Raw genomic sequence first — 17472 nt, forward strand, 5'->3', positions numbered from 1 at the left:
GTCATTAAAGCACGATGCAGAAGCAGTGTGCAAAATATTAAGTACATGATTATTTCTTAACAGTATTAAGAGTGTGGGCTGGGTGCTGCCAATGAAATGCACTGAATTAGCTGAATTAGTGTGAACATCTCCATTAAAGCAGAAGTGTTGGCACTTTGTTTGTCTGGAGAATTCAGGTGTGTGTTAACATGATGCCACAGAGGAAAGACATCAGCAACGATCTTAGAATCTTAGAAATCCAAAACAAGAAAATCCCAAGACTCTAAAGGTCTCAGTTAACATGCTAAATGTTAAAGTTCATCATAGTACAAATAAAAAACACTGATCATGTCATGGCTGTGTGCAGGCAGGCAGGAAGGAAGGACCCCAAAATGCAGGACTCACTGAGGCAAAGTTGAACTCAAAATAAACAGCTTTATTGCAGGTTGCAGACTGAACAAAAGACTAACTACACTGGGGGGAAAATAAACTAACAGGCAGGCATAACAGGTAACGGAACACACAGTGAAATCTGAGGGTGAGCAGACGTTAACGACGCGACACTAACACAGAGAAACACAGGGCTTAAATACACAGATGGCAGTAATCAAGGGATGAGAGACAGGAGGGGAACACACCTGGGAGAAATCACAGCTGACGAGACAGGGGAAACTTAAACTGGGTACACTCACAAAAGACACAGACCTTCACAATAAAACAGGAAACTCAGACACCGGGAACCAGACAAGACGCTGAACTGAACAGACAGATTCACAAACAGATGGGGTGACACCATAGACAGAGATACAGACGCAGACTCAGAGGCAGACCGAAGAGAACTCAAATAATAATCATAACAATAAACTAGAAAATGATAATAATAAACTTAAAGCGCTGGGTCACCGACCCAGGACCATGACAGTTCAAATATGCCTTTTTTGTAACTGTTGCTGGAACAAAGCCCATTCTCTCTATAAGAAACAGGGCAGCTCCATTGAGGTTTCCAAAGTTGTATCTGAACAAATTCTTCTGGAACAATGTGCTTTGCACAGACAAAACTAAAGTGGAGATGCTTGGCAATAATGCACAGCACCATGTCTGGAGAACAAGACAGAGACAGAAAATCAGCACAAGCACCTCATACCAACCAGCCACAGGGCCTGGGCAGCTGGCGAGTCGACTATAAGCTCCTGTGGATACCAAGGTATTCTAGAGTCAAATATGAGGCCATCTGTTTGACAACTAAAGCTTCCTAAACTGGGTTATGCAGCAATGACTTCAAGCACAGAAGCAAATCTACAAAAGAATGGCCAAAAAAAGGAATCAAAGTGTTTCAGTGGCAACAAAGTTCAGATCTCAACCTGATTGAAATGCTGTGGTGGAAGATCTGTGCTTAAACTTAGAAGAATGAAACCTCACTGAACTGAATCAACAAAAACTATAGAGAAGAATCAGAAACTACTGAATCATGTGGCGTACTTTGCTTTTTTCATGTGCTGCTTCTGCACTTCTTAAAAGCGACATGGTGCTAGGTTCTTAGACTGTCAGAGTCACTGATTGATTTTTTTCCATTTATTTTTGGGTTTGTGAAGCAAATTCTAATTCTATGCTATTTACTCTTTTGAGTTTTGTGTTTTTTTTCAGAGTTTTCTTATTTATATTAGTAGTCGTCAGTTCTTCTTTAAATAGTATCAGTTCCCTTTTCTGTCCACTCGCTCCTTGTTTCATCTCAGTGTGTTGTCAGCTTCCACCTCCATGTTTGTTTACCTTTAATGTGTGTCTAGTTTATGTGTTCATGTCAGGTTCACATTCCATAGTCCCTGACTCTCTATTTATGTTTCCTGTTTTAGTTTGCTAATCCTTAGCCTCGTGGGCATTGTGTTCAGTTTTCCTCCCTCTCATCAGTTACTTCCTGTCCACCTGTGTCTTGGTACTGTGTCCCAGGTGTTTCTTCTCTGCTCTAATCTCCCCGCTGTGTATTTATACACTTTCTTTCTGTTGTCAGAGCGTAGTTCAGTTCTCTAGCGTCATTCTGATCTCTGGTCCCTCGTGAATTGAAATAGTTTGCACTTGTTTTGCATCGTTTTGTGTTTGGCCTTATGTAGATTTCCATCAATCCAATAATGCCTTTTGTTAACCTCTCCATCTTGGGTCCTAACACAACATATCCTGACAGTAAGAGCTCACGTGTTGCTGTTTATCTTAGAATGAGGTTGTATTTACCTCATTCTCAAATCTACTAAGGATCCGTTTTTGTGATTCAATTCCAGATTTTCATGAATATTAATTTTCTTATCACGCATTACTGCATTTGTGAAACTCAAAAGTAACCACACCAAAAACAGCAGCGGCATTTGTTTTAGTATTTTTTCTTTATTCAAACTTCCAACCTCTACTTCACATGAACCAGAAAGCCACTTTTATCTCCCGTCTCTATGAGGCAAAAGTCATCAGCAAGTCAAAACCTACGCGCAGCGCAGGTCGGATTCTTTTGACAGTGTGCGTGTGTGCACACTGCAGATATACACAACATATACATACAGCATATTCATCTCATGTAGAAATTTCACTAAAAGTCTAGAGATCAAAACCTTTAAAAAAACATACAGCAGAATTCTCTTTGAACAGAACTACACAGTACATGTTTTATCAAGACACACTCGAAGAAGAGTTTTAATCAGTGGTCGTTTTCAGGAGGTTGCGTGTGATTCCTACTGTGTGTTAACCAAGGCTGTTAGTCAGCACTGTGTTGCAAGGGTAGCTCTGTTGCCTCTAGGCGAATGCCCAATGGATACAGTTAACAAAGCACGTACAGAAACTCCATCTGCTGTCAGTGACAAAATCTCCCAGATCACCTTGGTTCCACAGTTGTGCAGCGATCGCAACCATACAATCATTCGATTAACACAGATTAACTGCGTGAGTGCATGCTAGGAGAGAAAGAGTGAAAGCAAATGGACAGAAAAAAAAGTAGTAAGTGTTGATTGCTATAGAATGAAACTTAATTTGTTTAATTTGCTGGTAAAAATGAGAAACAGAGTTCTGAAGAAAAAGAAAAACAAGAAGTAAATTTGCATAACTGCTCAGATTTGTGAAATAAAACTTAAGTTTGCTGTCGCAACAGCTTCCTCAAAAGCCCGATCGAGCGTCTGACTTGGACTGAGGTGACATTAACTGCTTCACTCAGCCGCGACGGTGAAAACGTGTCAGTAAAACCATCTCAATCAAGCATTTACTACAGAAGCATCTGAAAATGAAGAAGAAGAAAAAATCTACTTACTACACTTGAAAACAAACTCTTAAAGCATTTCAGTTACATTTCCATGTATTTGCACCATCATACACACAAAGCATAACTTCACTATAATCGTTCAGTGCCTTCGGGATTGTGAAGGTGATTTCTATAAAACAGAAAACATCTCAAAACCACTCACATTCACGTCTTAAGGTTTCTGTGCGTTACCGTCACTGTGCCTCCTTCAAATGGAACGCGCTCAATATGTCGGTCGAGAACACGCCACAGTAAAGTTATCTGCTTGCCCTCATACTGATCGCTCGTCCCATCTTTGCTCCGGAAAATGGACGAGAAGGTGTGCCAGGCTAAGTTCGGGGCGAGGCCTCAACAAACGTAACATTGCTTTTTATATAGCTGCTTTCAGCTGCTCCCTTATTCACAAGGGGGTTGCCATAGCAGGCAGCTCCGTGTGTTTGATTCGGCAGATAAAATTATTATTATTATTATTATTTTTTTACACCGGGTGCCGTTCCTGATGCAACCCCAAATAGAGATTTGTGCATCATTCTGGGATCAAACCTGGGGATGTTGTTAGGTGAATGAGTAAACCACCATACTAACACTTGTGTGTGTGTGTGTGTGTGTATGTATATATATATATATATATATATATATATATATATATATATATATATATATATATATATATATATATATATATATGACATACATGATAAATACTTAATTTAAAACAATACGTTCTCTGTGAAAGTACATTTCTACTTTCTTTTGGTTCAATTTAGTTGCATAAAGTTAATTCTCATGCTTTCACTGCATCCAAGACAGACACTTGAAACGGGGAAAGGTAGAGTACATTTTGAGTTAACGCAGGTATCTTTAAAGGAAGAGGTTTCGATTTTGAGGAATGTGCTTATGCTCTCACTTTTTATTTATTCTTTTATTGAGAGTAAGATGAAAAGATTCTACCAAGATGCCAAATATGAAGGTAGATCAGGTAAATCTAAACTTACAAAGAGTGAACAAAAACTGTCAGGCTTAATTTCTTTTTGTTTCTTATTTACTTACTTAGTTTACACACGTGACAGTAGCATCCGATCATATCATCCAACCTTACAGCAAATGTGCAGATTTCCTAAAATGCCAAAACCTCTTCCTGTTTAGCAAACAGCGGCAGCTAATGGGGTGAAATGAACAGAAGAGTTGCTCACAGGGGGCACGAAGGGTTCATTTCCAAAATAGCATGTATCCATTTCATTTTTGCAATCTGCAAAAAATATATATTTGAAGTTTTTTTTCCTGCCCTTATTTAGAAAGGGTTGTCACAGCAGGTAGCTCTGGTTATTTTTGATTTTAAGCGAGATGCTCTTACTGACACAACCTCAAAGGGGTTTGTGTTTCCTCCTGGGGTCGAGCCAGGCATCGTTTAGCTTCTTAGCCAAATGTGCATGTGACACTACCTAACCAATCGATCGTGGCTGTTTCCAGCTGTCTGATACATCATTTTGGAACAAAACTCTTCAAATGTGCAGCTGCACCCTGGTGGGACTAATGCAAGGCAGCATCCAAACACATCAGCATTAAAAAAAGAAAAAAGGCAGTCCAGCTGGAAGAGCCAGAAAAGAAACATAGACATGTGGAATGGTAAAAATTCCTGCACACATAATCACACACACACGTACACGTACACATATACACGCTCACGTGCGCGAACACAATCGCGCGAATGAAGAATCATACTTGCACACTGGACATGTCACAGACATATCTGGCATGCATCTTTAGAAGAAAACACTTTTTGTTAGAAATTCTTTAACTGGTCTAGAGCTCTGATCATTTCTGTATGTACATAAATTAACAATAAATATAGGTAATGTTTTTTTTATATATTTTGAAATATATATATATATATATATATTATTAAATAATGAAATATTCTTATATATTTCAAATATATTCATGACCTCTTTCCAATCTGAAACATTTTTAAAGAGATATAATCACAGTTTAGTAATAAAACATGTAAGAACACAGGACTCCCTACTGGTCGGTCTAGCTGCAGCGTCCCCGTTTCAAAGTTTATCAAGTTGTGATCAAAGTCCAGCCTTTTTTTTTTTCTTTTTTTCCCCAGACTAATACATTCGACTTCATCAGAAGGATGAGAAATAATGCGACATAAGGTAGGTAACACTGTGACGGGAGAAACCGAGCCTGCGAATCGCATCTTATCAATCTTACGCTCTACTCATCGGTATGTCAGGGAACCAGCCCGGACAGAAACCACACAGTCCAGGCTCAAACAAGGCAATAAGGGCTGATCAGGGAAGCTGATCTCCTAGCTACAATACGTCTTTTCTCGTGGAGTGAACCTGTCCTCTGATCACCTGGAGGTTTACTGAAGGGACGCTGCAGCGAGGACCTCTAGGGTACGATTGATTTGGAACAGTCGGAGAGTGTAGAAAGCCGTTAAGACTCAAAAGGATCCCCCTCCCCTTTTCTTTGACTCAATCTCTCCTCTTCTCCTGTTCTTTTTCAGACACACATAGACTGGAACTGGACCACATTAACACTGACTGAGGGGAGATAAGTTGTCTAAATGCATGCAGTAGTTTTCCTTCGCTCTCTCCGCCACGCTCCTGGCTCACATGGCTTACAGTAGGATGCACTTGGAAATAAAGAGAGTAGAAGGAAACGGTTATCCCCAAGGTGTTTAGAGGAAGCAAGTCTTGCACTTCCTCTTGTTGGGGATACCTCGATTCCTGTGTGTGATCGGGACCCTTTCTGTCCGTGGTTTCGTCCTCTGGGGGTGGTTTTAACTTCCATACGCTAGAGATGACTGTTCCTCTCTTTATGTCCATGGATCCGCTCACTATTGGTCCCACCACCCCCCTCTGTTCTCTCTCTGTCTTGCCGCTGATGGCATACTGGTTCAAAAAGAAAACAGGTCCCGTATTGCACAGCATGCCCTCATGGCCTGATGGTAGTGTGTCAGTGATAGCGACTCCGCTTCTCCTCAGTCTCAGAGGTGTAGTCCCTTAAACCAATGCCTCTCTGGAGGTTCAATAAAGAGTCTTTCATCTGAAGAAGCAAAACAACAGGAACAGATGTTAAATAGTATTTTCTCCATTTTAATAACAGGTGAAAAAGTTATTTAAAGTGAATTTAATCATTTTATCATTGGTGACATTTGAAAAATTGCATTGATGGTGATTGATGATTAGTGGAAATGTTACAACTTCACAATCAGTGTCTAGAAAATTCCTCAACTTAGAAAAGCTGCTATTAAATGTGGTATGAATGCACAGTAGAGAGGCCTTTTTTTCCTTTTAATTAAGTATTTTCTGATTCTTGAATATCCATTATCCAAGTGGGCAGTGTGAAATCCAGTTTAACCTCCTAGGACCTGTCGTCCACATATGTGGACATCACATTTTGGGTTATTTAGACCAAAATACTCAATTTTGCTCTACATGGGCCTGATATCCACTTATGAGGACATTATACTGCTACTGTTCTATCGACATTTTAAATGAATATCCTCATATATGGCTCTTATTTTTCTTAAAAACAAAAATAAGGTAAAAAAAAAAAATTTGGTAATTCTTTGTTTTTACATTCATCGGGCCCCAATATGCCCAAATATCAAAGAGAAATTAAAGATGCATGCCGTGGAAGAGTTCGGGTCTTAGGAGGTTAAATATCAGGAGGAGGAGTTGGCACTGACTCTCGTAACAGCGCTCTAGGAGTTGAATTTGTGGAATTTGTAAGGTGGGGGCAATTCATTTCACTTTTTATACATTTTAATAAATCTACTGACATTCTTATTTAGTTCTAATATAGATAAACACCCTCCAGCCACTTCATTAGCTTCTCAAAGTTCTCACAAACATGGTCGCAATAGCATAAATGAAAATCAAGCTAGTTAGCAAATGTAAGCTTTGGTCAGAGTTGAATATATTTATGAGAACACGTACAATCTCTTCTGGCAGAAATAATATTAAAATGACACTAATATTTAAAATGAAACTATTAAAAATATTGAAACACATAAATAAAAGTAAAACTACATTTTCAGAATTATTATTCATCTTATTTAATTTAAATAATGTTAATTATATTATTATTTACTATCTGCTGTAAAAAAAGAAACTTTTTCTATACCTGGTCCAGCAGCACTACGGATGACTTGATAATCTCCCTCCACTTTTGCAGCTCAGCATCGTGGTACCGCTGCTGTGCCTCCAGGAGTTGGGCCCACTCCATCTGCGTCTGAGGCAGTTTACTTGGAAAAACACACACACAGATAAACACACACAGCAAACTAAGGGTGCAGGCACTGAAGCATTATTTCCATTTTAAGGGACTGCTAACAAGCAGTTTTTAAAAAAAACTTTTCAGTAAGCAAGCACAGAGATTTCCTGTTCGAGGCCATATGGATGCAGTTTACTTTACGGATGTGTGTGCCTGTTTACATCTGGAATTGTATTACAGTGTTTGAGTATCTTTAATGTGTTTAACAGAAAGTTCTGTGTAAAGAGTAATAAAAAAACAGTGCAAAAAAACGTGTGTACACATGGATCTGTTGGGGTGTGTTTACCTTTCATGAAACCGCAGACCTTGCCAGGTTGTTAAGGACTGTGCAGAGTACTCCAGCATCCACAGTTTGTAGAAAAGCATCATGTTGAGGAACACAAGCAGGACCAGGCTGGAGGAGGGCAAAGAGACAGAAATGAAGAAAGAGTCAACAAACAAGGGCTCAGCTTCACTTTGAAATCATTCATAATGCCTCTAATGAGCTGGTATGAGCACTCTGATGTATACTGAAAGTACACTTTGACTGTGGGATGATTTTCAATAAATACTGAATACAGACGGATGACAAATGTAATGATTGAATGAATCTCTGTTATGCTTTGGAGGCATTTTGCTCACATAGTTTGGATCTACTTGCAAACTTTATCCTCCCTGACAGGATAAAGGACACAAGGGCGTCGCTAAATCGTTTGATATGTAAACACATGTGGGAACAAAGCTTTTTTTAGAGTAATGAGAGTTCAACATCACTGAATGCCTACAGGAAACTTTCGACTGTGCATCAGTCAGTCAGTCACTCTCCATCGACATTGAGACATTAAATAAAAGAGCAAACTTGCTAAGGAACGCTAAAGCCAATCAATCGGCCGACATAGAGTGGCCCAGTACCTTACTGAGACAGTTTGTTAGTTTTTCTATAATTTGTAATCTGTCTATATATCAGAGAACATATATGTGTACCTGAGACAGATCCTATGGATGGCAATGAAAGAAGAGGAGAAAGGAGTTACACTCAAAAGAACAATAATGACATATTTCTAAGGAAATTAAAATAAGTCATGTCAGCATGTGTCAAATGTACATTTACATCCTGATGGACAACTGTGCAGCCATCCTCACAGGAATGACGCGTGCTCTGATGAGCTGCTTACACAAAGCTGATGATGAGCAGCAGTTTGGAGACGCTGTACAGAGCGAAGCCTCCGGGCAGGTGTTCTGGACTCTGGTGTCTCGTTTGCGTGGAGCCGGCCACGTGTTTGATCCTCTGGATCACTTCCTCATCTGTCGGCGTGGTAACAGGGCTGAGAGCCTCATCCAGATGCTGGCTGCGCATGTGGGGAAGCGGCCTCTTCTTGCGCCTCACCGTGGAGTTCTTCACCACTTTTGCCTTTGGAGACAGCTGGTGAGTCTCCATGAGTATCTCCTCCAGCTTGGACAGCTCCAACTCTGAGAGAGAAAAAACACACCTGTTACATATAAATATATATAACACCCATGCACTTTCAGTTTGATGAAAACATCCACATGGCTTTGTTCTCTCTTTAAGAGTTAAGCAATGATTAGATTAAGTCTATCTTTGCCATTATTTCTCCCCTTGAACGGGGGGAGTATGTAATCGGTTCCATTTCTTTGTCTGTCTGTTTGTCTGTTTGCTGCAGTCCAGTGTCCAAAGTTTTTAAGATATCATTGTGAAAGTTTTGTGTGATGGTAGACACCAATAACAGCTTCAGCTGATTTAATTAAGGTATAACTAGGGTCAAGATCACATTAAATGTTAAAATCAGTAAAAAAACTATTTTACCCACAATTTTTATGGATCATCTTCACGAGTTCACAACAACATACCAGGCCTTGGAGGACAGGTACCATGTTGGCTGAGCATTTGAGCTTGACCTTCATTGTTAGCGCCCAAGATCATATCGAGCATAACACCCCCTTTTTTGAAAAAATACGATACTCTACGAGCTCACAGTGACGCCATAACAGGCTGATGTCATCGTATTCTAATAAAAACAAGCTGACGTCAGCATGTTGTAATAAAAGCATCATAAATAAAGGTTTTAGTTTAGCCCTTGCTCTTTGAGTTGTGCTCTCTGAGTCTTCTTGTTAAGAAAACCACGTGACTGATGTGACCAATCGAAACAGCCAACCAAACAACCATGGAGTTTACCAAGATGGCGGAAGTTTTCTTCAAGCCCACTCCAGAAGTTCTTCTCTATGAAGCCTTTTACCAGCCCCCATGGCTGTTTCCTGTAACGCAGCTCTGTTGATATCCTAGGAGAAGAGGATGACTGTATTTATACACAGGTTTTGTCTTTGCAATAAAATGCTAAATAAATTGAGATAAACCATGAAAAGAAACACTTAAAAATAATTTAAACACGGGGAAAGATGGTCCAAAAAAATAAAAAAAATAATGTCACGAAGTCTTATGACTCACCGTAACCGACACTTGTTCTTGGCCACCCTCGTGAGCATGTAGCGGTTGAGAGTGTAGAAGTAGTCATGATAGGGGACGTCGTGTGTGATGACCTCAGCATCAATGATGTAACACTCACTCTCCTGACTGGCTTTGTATAGAGTCTGATAAAATCAACAAAATGTAGTTTAAGTGTCTCATAAAGCACAGCAGAGCTTAAATAATTAAACACGTTTCTACTTGACATGACTCTACCTGTGTCTCAGTGACTGTGGCTGTTTTGGGAGCCAGGGGGTTGGACAGAGAGATGGTGTACATGATTTCTCTGGTCTGGTTCCCATCTTCCTCCTTCTTCCATGGATGGTACACTATATCTGAAAAGCAAATGTTCGAATTGAATAAAGCCTGTCTTTTTAGCTTGCACTCTTTCCAAGGACCTCAGACGTGACTTGACTGAATCATGTGCAGGAACATCAGGCGTACCGACCTGAGAATCGCCTCTGCTCCATGAAATCACTCATGAACTGGGACTCCGTGAAAAGGATGTCATACAGCTTGTCCACACTGAACTTGTAGATCTCATTGATATGCTGCCTGCCATTGAGATCCTCATGGAAGGCTTGTACCTCTCCTACACGGCAAAGAAACACACATAACAAATAAAGAAAATACATTTCTTATGTTCTGATTTTAAATGATATCAATAGTTGTCCTGTTATAGCTTCTGAAATCTGTGAGAGCAAAGACCGTCCGCTCTCTGCAATTACCCTCGTCGTGTGTTTCTGAAGAATCGCTGAGCTCAGTGGGGATGTCTTCATTGTCATTGAAGTCCAGTGACGGTGATGGGACAGGACCAGCAGGCCCACTGGTCTCATTCTTTTCCTCCACCACCAGAGGGACAGCCAGCAGATCACCATCTGGCAGGCAGTCTGCATATTCCTCAGCTGGGAGGTCAAACTGTGGAAATTTATGGTGAAGTTATTCAGAGATTCTGAGGTTTGCATGTGATTTGATTTCAATTTTTGTGATTTTTTTTTAAATACTGAAAAACCTGAAAAAATTGCACAAAAATACTGAATGGAGCAATAATGATACAAATTAAAACTCTTATATGCAAACTAAAATGTTATTTCCTTTTTAAAAATGTGAAAAATGTCAAAAGGTAGAATAAACACTGAAATAAAAAAATAGAAGAGAATTGTCTGCCAATGATTTCATGTTTTAGGCTTTACGTGGTTAAAACAGAGTATAGAGCATAACTGCAACAACTTACTGTGATGGTATCGGGGTTGCCAGGGGTGGGGATGGTGCTGTTTGGGATGAGCTTCTTTTGTACAGGAGGAGGGCTCCCTTCAGGCTTGGCTTCTACGTTGTTCTTGGACAAGTTATCATTGTTGATCTCGTTCTCCTCATTGGGAATCTCCTCACTGAACCTGAAGGCAATGGAGAAACGTGACAGCCCAAGACTTTACTGCAGCTGTAGAGACGTCTGCGATAATAGAATAGCTAAGTTACAAATATATGAGTTTCTGCCTGTAGTCTGGATGTGTCTGTTTTATTGACATTTTATTGTCAACTTGACACACCCAGATGGCTACTGATTGCGAGCATGACCTTGCCACTGTCTACGAATCAACCACTGCAAAGGCAGCATGGTTCGTGGTATTATGTAGGAATGTTTTTCACGCTGGCCAACCAAAGGAACTAGCTAACATTACCGCTCCATGAGGGGAGAGCTATTGTTTCTGTATGTTTATATTATGTCACACGTTTGTGTCATGTCACACCCTCACGGGTTCATGTGCTTCTATGTTGCAGAGGTAGGTGATGAGTTCTCGAATGAACGAGTTGTTCAAATACATTTTTTGGCTCTTCTGAGCACAGTGAGCTAAGTGCCATTTATTTACATTATGTCATAAGGAACACAGACACCTCCACAGACAATTTCTCCAAAACGGATGAGCTCAACACAAAAAGGTCGAGATCGATAACTAGCACTAGGGGAGAAACATGTAAACTTGATTTTGAGGCAAACTGTCTCTTATGTGTATGTAGACATGTTCCTAACAAAGCCTTTAGCCTTCACTGTGAGTGCATTGTAGAATAAAAGCATTCAAACCGTGACTGTATTAATAGTACATCGGCACAGAAAATACTCAGTATTTACTGGCTCTGGCTCATGTTGGCTGGAATAATTATTTTCTAATTTGGGAAATTAGGTAACCAAATGACAATATTTATAATGGTAGCCATAGTAACTGATGCAGCACCATAACCAGACATACCCCATGGTGTTAAAGTCATCATCGGGAGGAACGTAGTCCTCATCGTCACTGGTCAGGCCGAGCTCGTTGCCATAGCACTGATGAACAAAGTGCCAGAGCTCTTTGGGGCACAGAGGCTGCAGAAGATCAACAAACCAGTTAAAAGGAACGAAGAGAGTGAGGAGGGAACCATGCAGCAATTTTTTGTTGTCATCCCATGTGTGGCAAAAGAAAAAAAAAAAAAATAGACCAAAGCATAAAGTCACAAATTGGATTTGCTGACCTTGTCGAGCAGCGCATTCTGCCACAGTCTAAACATCATCATGTACGTCCTGTCCCTGGCTCCGAACGAGGTGAAGAAGTGCTGCAGGGAATAAAACGCGATCTCGTATTAGCCGACATGGAACTAAAATAACACCATAAATAAAGGAATTTGCATCATGTACAAAGACATGCAAACAGAAAAAAAAGGGAAGAGAGTCAGTTCTGGGAGATTAAATAAGTGGAAACTACAAAAGTAACAAAATACAAAATGAAATGGAGAAATAATTTTGTAAATTAGTTGAAATAAATGAAAATAAAAACTAAAGCACATATTTATGACACATTTACGAGTGCCCTCCATAATGTTTGAGGAAAAAGACGCAATTTTGTAGTTTTGCTTCTGCACACCACCACCCCACAGTGGGCTGTAAATCAAACATTTAATGTGTGATTCTAATGCAGACTTTCAGCTTTTATTCAAATGTTTTTTCCCAAGAAAGTACAGGGACTAGAAAGTTACTGAAACCTCTTTAATTTGCAGCTTGTTTGCTTGTGTCATTTGCATGCAGTTTTCCATTTAATAACTAAAAAAGCGCCTCTGTTTCACTGAGATCAGATGACTGACTGGGCCATAGAAGAATATCCTGTTGCTTTTCCTTAAGAAACTCTTGGTTTGCGCTTCCGGCGTGCTTTATCTCATCATCCATTTGTAGCTGTCTGATCAATTTGGCAGTATTCGGCTGAATCTGAGCAGAGAGCACAGCTCTGTAAACTTCACACTTCATCTTTGTGCTTCTATCAGCAGCCACATCATCAATAAACACTGACATGTACACACTGAAAGTCTTGCGTATCCCTTACCTTCTCAGTGTCCGTGCAGACCTGGATGGCATTGGGAATGAGCCGGGCGGTCTTCTCCTTTGTCATTGAGCAGATGTCCTTTAGCCGCACCGTCAGCTTTAAACAAACAAACAAATGTACACCATTACTTACACACACACACCCAATACTGCCAGTAAGAATGCATAGAAGTGTGGCAATACCAGCGTTTCCCAGCGGAAGATGTTGCTATAGAAACAGATCCAGTTCTCAGAGAGGTAGAGTCGTCCCTGCAGGAGGATGTCCCGCTGAAGAGCACAGGAGTAGTCTGCAACATGGATGAGTCATGAAATCAGATCATGATGGAAAATGAGAAAAAAAGACAGCACAGGAACTGCACCATGTAGCACAGAAACAACAACAACAAATAGGACACAAAACTGTCCATTTCAGCAAGTTCGAGTCAAGTTCACATGCAGTTTGATTTAGTCGGAAGCATTTACAACAATGACTGTACTCATAGGAACACTGAGAAACTCTCAACAACAAATGAGCAAAACTTGTGTTCACATTACATGTTCACGTGAGTGCCCGAAAAGGAAAAGGTCTCCTCAAACAATGACACTAAGGCCTCTGAAGATCGTGGGATTTATTTTACTCAGTGATAAAAATCGACACATATTTACAGTCATGCCATGATGTCAGCCGGTGGGAATATCCCGTACTTGACTGCTCCGGAAGGATTAATCATTTTCTAATTACTACCAAGCTGGCTGCACCCTGCCAGTACTCAGATGGCCTCAGTGTGTACACTCACCCACAATGAGTCTCTCTGTGTCAGGGAGCTGCTTGAAGAGTTTCCTAAAGTCCTCATTGCGCTGCTTGTATGTCGGGCTCAGCACCTGCAGTGACAGGCAGAGTCAGAAACCGCACACACACACACACGCAACACACTCGCATCCTCATGCTCTCTTCACAAGTGTTGCCTTTGTCACACAGCCTGGGTTACTTGTTTCCACGAGCATGTGAGATAACCTTGTTAAAACCACCCACAGGTTTGATTGGTATGTCCGCTTTACTTTAATCATGCCGTGACTTTCATCCTGTGGGGGATTTTCACAGTTACTGCAAATGGAAATACAGAGTACGGCAAGCACAGGTACGTAGCCCGAGATATCTGAAAGGACGCATCATAACCGATTTAAAGCGCAATACAAGGAAAGAATCAGCCCAGTGCAAATCATTCAAAACACATGCTGCCATGATGGTATTTATGAGTCAGGATATCCTATTTGCATTACAGGGCAACATATTTCTGACAGTGAGGCTTTTGTTGGATCATCGATGAAACCTCAAGTGTACACAAGCAGACAGTGTTGGCTTATTAGGATCAAACGGGAAGCATATTCTGTTTCATATGACCAGTATTTTTCTTTATGCTTGGCTTCAGCTGACTAGATTAGCCTGTGATATATCTCCAAATGTGTACCAGAGGGAAGGCTCTCACTGTCCGTGCCAGATGCTTTCCTTCAACAGGAAAACTACAGGAAAACATAACAGTAACAAGAGTTAAGCAGAAAGAAAAAGAAAATACATATTCCTTTTGATCGAGGCTCAAGGGAGAAGTCTAAAGCCAAAAAACTGAAAGTGTTCTTAAAAAAAAAATCATGCTGTTCTCTGCAGACATCATCATGTTTCCATTTTTTAAAACAACCCTAGATGAAGTCACTCACATAGTAACTGGACAATCATGCCAAACAACAGGCCTATGTGAGCTCAAGAAGATTTCAAATAGCAATGACTCACAGCCAAACCACTTGTTTGAATTATTGGTGGGGATTTACCACAGAACTACGCTTACAGCAGCATGCACAGCACACAAAGTTCCCTAAAAAAAACCCTCTGGGCGATCCTCTGTTTTGCCGCTTCAAGGTTACATTTTCATTTTTCATCGCTTCTCCGCGTGATGTTTTCGGCTTACGAGCTGAGGTCGACTTACAGCAGGAATCTCCTCACTGTCCCACTCGGGGTCTTGAAGGTCTGAGGCAGCCCAGCCCCACTCCCAACCCCATTCCCCTCTAGCTGGACCCTGCAGAACCCACAATGCCAACGCCTCATCCAGCTCCAGCATGGCCTCCCAGTCAGACAGCGTACAGTCCTCATCCAGTTCCATATTCAGGGCGCCAGATCCTTTTTGCTGCCTGGATGGAAACAAGTTTTCCAAAAATGCGCCCAAGTGGGCTCGTCTCACAGCCGACTTGACTTGTCAGTTCGAGAAAAGTTGGGAAAATAAGAGAAGCCAGACAATGTGTGCAGCAGTTTGAAGCTGTAGTATCCGCGCTCCCCTCCTCCTCTTGGGTGCTGCTCCCTTTCAGCACTGAGCAGTGGACACAACGCACTCCAGCCACATGATTCCTGTCTCACTCTGTCTTTCTGTGCCTCTCTCTCGCTTCCTTTCACGCAGACAGGGAGAGGAGTTACGGCCGTTGCCCTCTAGTAACCCCAGCCAACAAGTCCTTTATTATCACGCCAGTAGCCTTTTCCTTTTTTCTGCTTACTCCTCCTCGTAAGTGTGCAAGCAGAGCACGAGTGTGTGTGTGTGCGTGCGTGTGTGTGTATTGCTGTCCAGGTCTGAGTGCCTGATAATTACTCTGTTTATGACCAGCAAAGAATGAGGCGAGTTTTCTCTGCAGACTGGAGGATTAATATAAACAAAGATGTAGCTGGAGGGAAAAAAAGTAGGACTGAATAAAGGGAAAAAAAGCCAAAGTATGTGTTGAGTCCGTCTTACAGTCTGAGCGAGTGATTGAGTTATAGAGAACAGATGTGAGCATAACCTCCAGTTACCTCTGGCTGCAAAACAACACCATCAATCTTGAAAGGGACTGCACCGGGTCGCAAGCCAGGGTTTAAATAGCAGAGCGAGGAGAATGAATAAATACGCGCTCTATAATTCTTTGCTCTTGGGCTTTTAACGTTTATTTTATGAATGAAAGGCCGCCGGAATCCAAAGTACGAGTACTGAACGTGCTGAACGCTGGCGATTTCAAGGAACAGCAGGTATGGAGTGGTTCCTTCTTGCCTTGGTATTAAGGTCATTCATGCACTCCTGACACCTGATCCCCCTCTGCTACTTTCAGTGGGCGAGAAGGATGGAGAGCTTCTACTTCAGCAGCACTTAAAATCGATAGATTTTCTTAACAAAAAAAATGCTTCAGCGCTCAAAAACGTGGGCGCAGTTATGGAGGTCTGACTGGTGAGCAAAACAAAAAACAAACAAATTTATAAGTCATATTTGGGCACTGGAATCCAGCCACGAGTCCCATCTTTGCGTAAGTTGAGGAAGCAGAAAGAAAAATATCACAGGCTTCTTGGAAAACATTCCTTTACATCATGAGCATGAAACTTAATGAAGGTTCCTCCCGTACTTGTGGTATTTCTGTGTATTCGTGACGATTTTTTAGCTTTATAGCTTAAGGAAAGAATAAGTTCATTGACTTGACTGTGACTTTGCATGCAGAGTTCAGGCGGCACAGTGACGCCTAGGACGAACGGGGTATAAAGTGGAACTACCAACATACAGCGTGTATCAATCTGGTTAACTATTAACATGCTGGACAAACAGTAGGGGATGGAGGAGACTGGTACTGCAAACCTGGGTGGGGTTTTATGCTGTGTACCGGAGGAGTGTGTTTATCCAATTAACAATAAACTCTCTATTTTACTACCGCTGTTGTTCATTTTATGGAAAGTTGGTCTCCATGCACTAAACTCATGCGCTGTCTATCCAGATATCTCTTATCTTGCTGTTTGTTGCTTGTTTTCTCTTTTCCTGCCAACTTCCTGGAGGCCACACATTTGTGTAGATGCAAAGCGAATAAGAAAACGCAATTATGCTGCTCCTAAGAAAGTGAGGTGACCGTGCCTACCTCGTACGGGCTCGCGTTAGGAAAGGTGGATGTTTAGTCACTGTAGTTTCGAAGTCGTGGCCGATCGCTACTGCCACGTAGACGTGCACACACACACATGCACACAGTGTCTGACAAGCAGGCGCACGAATGCTACAACACCTACGTGTCAGAATCAGGTGAATGGAAAAAGGATCTGTTAGACACACATTTCTCCAGCTGATTGAGCTTTAGTAAAAACACATGTGTGTA

The 17472-nt window shown here is 41.2% G+C and overlaps 1 protein-coding gene across 5 annotated transcripts in view; it reads right to left on the bottom strand.

The window, feature by feature from the left end:
* Nucleotides 1-2332: 2332 nt before the first annotated feature.
* Nucleotides 2333-17472, bottom strand: part of gramd1bb (GRAM domain containing 1Bb) — a 72709-nt gene continuing 57569 nt past the window's right edge. For all 5 annotated transcript variants that reach the window (XM_035913821.2, XM_087850907.1, XM_087850908.1 and 2 more), the window contains 15 exons: nt 14130-14214; nt 13537-13640; nt 13355-13450; nt 12513-12593; nt 12251-12366; nt 11239-11398; nt 10733-10922; nt 10453-10596; nt 10221-10339; nt 9987-10129; nt 9717-9820; nt 8698-8992; nt 7830-7937; nt 7394-7514; nt 2333-6310 (listed from right to left, as the gene is read on the bottom strand). In XM_035913821.2, the coding sequence (XP_035769714.1) occupies nt 6221-6310; nt 7394-7514; nt 7830-7937; nt 8698-8992; nt 9717-9820; nt 9987-10129; nt 10221-10339; nt 10453-10596; nt 10733-10922; nt 11239-11398; nt 12251-12366; nt 12513-12593; nt 13355-13450; nt 13537-13640; nt 14130-14214 (1956 nt within the window). In that variant the 3' untranslated portion in view covers nt 2333-6220. The remainder of the gene's footprint in view (nt 6311-7393; nt 7515-7829; nt 7938-8697; nt 8993-9716; nt 9821-9986; nt 10130-10220; nt 10340-10452; nt 10597-10732; nt 10923-11238; nt 11399-12250; nt 12367-12512; nt 12594-13354; nt 13451-13536; nt 13641-14129; nt 14215-17472) is intronic.

The sequence above is a fragment of the Neolamprologus brichardi genome, chromosome 14 (genome assembly GCF_056152115.1).
Source record: "Neolamprologus brichardi isolate AB-2024 chromosome 14, ASM5615211v1, whole genome shotgun sequence".
In the NCBI taxonomy this organism is placed as follows: Eukaryota; Metazoa; Chordata; class Actinopteri; order Cichliformes; family Cichlidae; genus Neolamprologus; species Neolamprologus brichardi.